Source organism: Salvelinus alpinus, chromosome 3 (genome assembly GCF_045679555.1).
Source record: "Salvelinus alpinus chromosome 3, SLU_Salpinus.1, whole genome shotgun sequence".
Lineage (NCBI taxonomy): Eukaryota > Metazoa > Chordata > Actinopteri > Salmoniformes > Salmonidae > Salvelinus > Salvelinus alpinus.
In genome coordinates this window covers 12,738,973-12,744,948 of record NC_092088.1, presented here as the reverse complement: position 1 = coordinate 12,744,948, position 5,976 = coordinate 12,738,973, and the positions used below count along the sequence as shown (strand labels likewise).

The 5,976-nt window shown below is 48.3% G+C and overlaps 1 protein-coding gene across 2 annotated transcripts; it reads right to left on the bottom strand.

Moving 5' to 3' along the window:
* Nucleotides 1-1,313: 1,313 nt before the first annotated feature.
* LOC139570032 (pepsin A-like) lies at nt 1,314-5,746 on the bottom strand. Of its 2 annotated transcripts, XM_071391475.1 has the most exons (10): nt 5,666-5,746; nt 5,453-5,555; nt 4,799-4,949; nt 4,427-4,544; nt 4,201-4,319; nt 3,861-4,057; nt 3,129-3,245; nt 2,837-2,978; nt 2,006-2,104; nt 1,314-1,722 (listed from the first exon to the last, which is right to left on the bottom strand). In XM_071391475.1, the coding sequence occupies exons 2-10, from the start codon at nt 5,506-5,508 to the stop codon at nt 1,585-1,587; spliced, it is 1,137 nt and encodes a 378-aa protein (XP_071247576.1). In that variant the 5' UTR covers nt 5,509-5,555; nt 5,666-5,746; the 3' UTR covers nt 1,314-1,584. The 2 variants fall into 2 exon arrangements, with proteins under 2 accessions (XP_071247576.1, XP_071247577.1); XM_071391476.1 differs by lacking the exon at nt 5,666-5,746.
* Between the last annotated feature and the right edge of the window lie 230 nt (nt 5,747-5,976).

The following is a 5,976-nucleotide window of genomic DNA, read 5'->3' as shown; positions in this document are numbered from 1 at the left end:
TCCTGAAACAGATAACACAAACCACTGGATTCGTTATGCCTTTCATGCCCTGCCTCCAGTCCACTTACTGATATCTGAACAAGGAAGCCTCATCGAAATTGCAACAAGCGGTTCTGTGATTTTTTTATTTTATTTAACCAGAAGCCACTGCCAGATTACTGGATTGGGCTGCGCTCAGAGTTTCCTGCCTTGGCAAATCGCGCTGTTAAGACACTGATGCCCTTTGCAACCACGTACCTATGTGAGAGTGGATTCTCGGCCCTCACTAGCATGAAAACTAAATACAGGCACAGACTGTGTGTGGAAAATGATTTAAGACTGAGACTCTCTCCCATACAACCCAACATTGCAGAGTTATGTGCATCCTTTCAAGCACACCCTTCTCATTAACCTGTTGTGAGTTATTCACAATATTATATGTAAGATGGTTAAATAAAGAGCAAAATTATTGATTATTATATTATTATTTGTGCCTTGGTCCTATAAGAGCTCTTTGTCACTTCCCACGAGCCGGGTTGTGACAAAAATCTCACACTCATTCTTTTTTTATTTTTTTATTATTTAAATAAATTTATCCCCTTTTCTCCCCAATTTTCCGTGGTATCCAATCGCTAGTAATTACTATCTTGTCTCATCGCTACAACTCCCGTACGGGCTCGGGAGAGACGAAGGTCGAAAGTCATGCGTCCTCCGAAGCACAACCCAACCTAGCCGCACTGCTTCTTAACACAGCGAGCCTCCAACCCGGAAGCCAGCCGCACCAATGTGTCGGAGGAAACACCGTGCACCCGCCCCCTCGGTTAGCGCGCACTGCGCCCGGCCCGCCACAGGAGTCGCTGGAGCGCGACGAGACAAGGATATCCCTACCGGCCAAACCCTCCCTAACCCGGACGACGCTAAGCCAATTGTGCGTCGCCCCACGGACCTCCCGGTCGCGGCCGGCTGCGACAGAGCCTGGGCGCGAACCCAGACTCTGGTGGCGCAGCATAGCACTGCGATGCAGTGCTCTAGACCACTGCGCCACCCGGGAGGCCTCACACTCATTCTTATGTTAAATAAATGTATTGTATAGTGTGTGTGTGGCAGGCTTAAAATGGAGAGGGTATTAACATCCATAATCCAATGTGCCTTGTCATTGTCAAAGGACTGGCTGGCTCAGTGGACTGGTTGCCTACTTTTGCTTGACACAGCAAGTCCAACTCTCCAACCAACTCTGCCAGTTTTGGCACAGAGTTTGAGGCCATAGGAGCAGTCACATGATTGGCCACATGGTGGCACTACAGGAAAGGAAGTGAATAGATGCATAGACATAGTTTTTATGTTTTCAGATTGATTATGCAGTGTGTGCTTTATTCATAATCACAGCAGGAATGAACCAAACAAGACCATGTGACCACTCATCGTGCTAAGACTCCGTTTTATTCTTTTGGATGAACTAATACACAATTATAGACATAGAGCACAATCACTTCCTATCACAAACTACTCAAACATAGCTTTAGAATAGATACGATTGCACTGGAGAGATACGCTCATTTTGTTGTTCATATGGCGTCACGGGATACATTGTTGATCTGTGTTCGATTATCTAGCCAGGGCCAGACCCACCATGTTCTGGGCTCTGCTGAAGATGGAATAGTACTGTCGGATGAAGATGTCACCCAGAATCCACAGGTCGGAGTTACTAGACTGGAGACCGGTGCGGCAGCCATAGTAGGTGGACTGTACGGGTGGCAGAGAGACAGAGAACTAGTCAAAACAATGTTACGGTCACTTCATGGCTACGTAAGATCTACATACACCACAGAGACACACACCACAGAGACACACACCACACACACACACACACACACACACACACACACACACACACACACACACACACACACACACACACACACACACACACACACACACACACACACACACACACACACACACACACACACACACACACACACACACACACACACACACACACACACACACACACACACACACACACCTGGCGGACGTAGGTGGAGGCTGGGAGAGTGAAGGCCTGTCCGTGGATGTGGAAGACCATCGCTGGCATGTTGTTGATGTTGTTACAGTTCACCACATTCTGAAAAGAGAGAGAGACAAATAGAGGTATGAGAGGAGAGAGAGGTAAGAGAGGAGAGAGGTATGAGAGGAGAGAGAGGTATGAGAGGAGAGAGAGGTATGAGAGGAGAGAGAGGTATGAGAGGAGAGAGAGGTATGAGAGGAGAGAGAGGTATGACAGGAGAGAGGTATGAGAGGAGAGAGAGGTATGAGAGGAGAGAGAGGTATGAGAGGAGAGAGAGGTATGAGAGGAGAGGAGACGTATGAGAGGAGAGAGAGGTATGAGAGGAGAGAGAGGTATGAGAGGAGAGAGGTATGAGAGGAGAGAGAGGTATGACAGGAGAGAGGTATGAGAGGAGAGGAGACGTATGAGAGGAGAGAGAGGTATGAGAGGAGAGAGAGGTATGAGAGGAGAGAGAGGTATGAGAGGAGAGAGAGGTATGAGAGGAGAGAGAGGTATGAGAGGACAGAGGTATGAGAGGAGAGAGAGGTATGAGAGGAGAGAGAGGTATGAGAGGAGAGAGAGGTATGAGAGGAGAGGTATGAGAGGAGAGAGAGGTATGAGAGGAGAGAGAGGTAAGAGAGGAGAGAGAGACGATGAATTAAACAGCGTTTGCTTTGTGAGGTAGACTGTGTGAGTTATTTTCTGGTTGTTGTTGAGTTATGTCAGTAGTGGTGATGGGAACAAATCATTTACACAACATTATGCCTGGCTCTCTGTGACACATCACCAAAACAATATTATATGACTTACGTCTCCGTTGGCGGAGTGGGCTCCCACAGCACGAGCCATGCTGGAGATGTCGGCCTGAGGTCCCACAATATTAGAGGTGCCGGTGTCCACGATAGCCTGGCAGCCGCCGTTACAGGCCACAATCTGGCCGTTCACAGTCACACTGCAATGGACACACAGATATACACAGATCAGGAGGAGATGGCTACTTGAGAACTGTACTGAACCACTTCATCAACCAGTATCATAGGATTATATAACCCATTAATAACCATTTATAACCCTATAAAACCTTCTGTAACTGCAACAGTACCTGTCGACGGTGATCTGCCAGTACATCTGAGAGGACAGGGGGATCCATGCGATCTGGCCTTGGTAGTAGTTGGGGTCAACGCCTCCGAAGGTCACCATGCTACCTACCGCAGAGTTACTGGAGATGGACAACAACAGAGAGAGAGATGGAGAGAGAGCGGGGGGGGTGGTGTGAGGGGGAGAGAGGGGGGGAGAGGGGGGGGGGAGAGAGAGCGAGAGAGAGGGAGAGGGGGGGAGAGGGGGGAGAGAGAGAGGGGAGAGAGAGAGAGAGAGAGAGAGAGAGAGAGAGAGAGAGAGAGAGAGAGAGAGAGAGAGAGAGAGAGAGAGAGAGAGAGAGAGAGAGGAGAGGCAGAGAGATAGATGGAGAGAGAGAGAGTGAGAGAGAGAGGGGAGAGAGAGAGAGAGAGAGAGAGAGAGAGAGGCAGAGAGAGAGATGGAGAGAGAGAGAGTGAGAGAGAGAGAGGAGAGAGAGAGAGAGAGAGAGAGAGAGAGAGAGAGAGAGAGAGAGAGAGAGAGAGAGAGAGAGAGAGAGAGAGAGAGAGAGAGAGAGAGAGAGAGAGAGAGAGAGAGAGGAGAGGCAGAGAGAAGTTGCCTCAGTTCATAGTTCCATGTCTGCCAAGCCATGATGGTATGTGGGAGCCATGTGGCTCTGGTCAAAAGTATACAAAACTATATAGGGAATAGGGTTCCATTTCAGACACAGCCCTGGTTGACCTCCACTCTGACCACTCACCGAGTCAGGTAGACAGAGAACATGTCCTGGTTGACGAGATGCTGGGTCATCATGTTGTCAAAGACTGGTGTGGCCTGAGAGGCTGCCAGGCGGGGGTAAGCCAGACCCAGGATACCATCAGCCTTCATATGAGCCATGAAGGGAGCCTCCGATTGACTCAGCCCAAAGATCTGGTTCTTCACAGGGATCCCACCCACCTACAGAGGACCAGGAAGAGGAGGAAGAGGAGGAGAAGAAGAGGAGAGAGGAAGAAGGAAGAAGAGGAGAATATTTGAGATAGTACTGAAACTTACACAATGTTTCCAGGCCTCATGTTGTTTCGTTGAATTCTGTTCCTTACCACAACGGTGTCGAAGCCCTCGAAGCCAGTCATACTGCCAGTGCCGTATTGGATGGACAGGCTCTTCCCAGCATTCTTGAAGGTAGAGGACAAACTGGGGTTGAACCTGTTGTGGTTGGCTGGAAGGAGGGGAGACACGATTAGCCTGGGTGTGTTTGTGTGTGTGTGTTTGTGCGTGAGTGTGTTTGTGCGTGTGTGTGTTTGTGCGTGTGTGTGTGTTACAAACCGCAAGCTGCGCTGCTGCAGTAGACGGAGGGAATCCACAGGTTGGATGAGCCAGTGTCAAAGATGACAGTGAAGGACTGAGGAGGAGTTCCAATGGAGATCACTCCAAAATAAGCCAACTAGAGAAGATCAAATAATGAAATACTGATTTGTATTAATAAATACCTCCCCCTACCCTATGATATTATAAGAATTAGCTGAATTACACCAGAATACCTAAAGGTCATCAGTAATCGAATTGTTGATTTCAAACTGAAGTTCTCCTGGTGGATCAATAATTCATTTAGGAAGAAGAGGCCAAAAGAGGTGCTTCAGCCTTCTCTGCTGCCTCACACAGTGGAAAGTGGAAAGTGCTTTCCATTCTCATGCTTACATCAGCGTCGTTGGTCATCTGCTCGCTGGAGACATATAGGTTCTGGTCGTCAAACCTGGTGGGGTTGAAAGGGAACTTCCCTCTGTACTCATTCCACAGACCCTGCTCCTCCAGGCTCTCCCTGGCACTCTTCCCCTTGATCAGCGGCACCCTGTGGAGGAGGAGAAGTCCGGTTAGGCAAGCAGCTCAGTTACAGAACGTTTCTGGTCAAAGGTCCAAGACCTTCTGGTCAAACCATTGCAATAAACGTTATGGCAGCATAGGCTAAACAACTGTGTGTGACTATTCAAATAATTCACTCATTTTGTGCATTATACCTTTCACTGCCTTCTGATCTGTAGTGTAATGTAAATATATGAGTATAGCAGGAGTATAGCAGGAGCATAGCATGAGTATAGCGGGAGTATAGCAGGAGCACAACAGGAGTATAGCAGGAGTATAGCAGGAGCACAACAGGAGTATGGTGGGAGTATAGCGGGAGTACAGCAGGAGCACAGCAGGAGTATAGCAGGAGTATAACAGGAGTACAGCAGGAGTACAGCAGGAGTATACCAGGAGTATAACAGGAGTATAACAGAAGTACAGCAGGAGTATGGCGGGAGTATAGCGGGAGTACAGCAGGAGTACAGCAGAAGCACAGCAGGATTAACGTACTGGATGATGCATTCCGAGAGTGCCACCACGGCACACAGAACGATAGCCCACTTCATGATGCGATGTCTGGTCTGCTCAGCTGTCACCTGTAGAACTCGTTCACCTGTGCCAAGAAGCAATTCGTCAATCAACCCATCAAACGCAATGTATTGCAGTTCTTTTGCTCAGCGCAAACCAAGCAAGGTAGAGACCATTGAGAGGAACCAGACTCACCTGTAGATGCCTGTGGATGACTGATCTGAGACGTGTGTGTGTGTTGTCTTATATACAGACGGTCCACAGTTCTAACTCTGCATTCCTTTATCGCTACGATAAGAGAGTTTGCACCTGCCATGATAAGTAATGGTGAAATAATGGATGACCTCGAGACAATGTCAATCTGACGATTACCTGGGAAATGTACAGTATGTTGGTTCCAACGGCTACATTACAGTAATGTGTGTATACTGTTGAAAAGTGCCAGTTCTAATCATATAATGGCTAACCTGCCAGACTTCTCTCTAGGAGATGAGATGACTTGTGTT

Bases quoted from the DNA above. Each gene is read 5' to 3' on its own strand.
- LOC139570032 (XM_071391475.1), bottom strand. From the start codon at position 5,508: ATGAAGTGGGCTATCGTTCTGTGTGCCGTGGTGGCACTCTCGGAATGC. The intron at 3,246-3,860 runs GTGAGTGGTCAG...GTCCATCTCCAG, and splicing joins TTCTCTGTCTACCTGACTCG to TAACTCTGCGGTAGGTAGCA. The intron at 1,723-2,005 runs GTGTGTGTGTGT...CCACCCGTACAG, and splicing joins CCTCCACCTACGTCCGCCAG to TCCACCTACTATGGCTGCCG.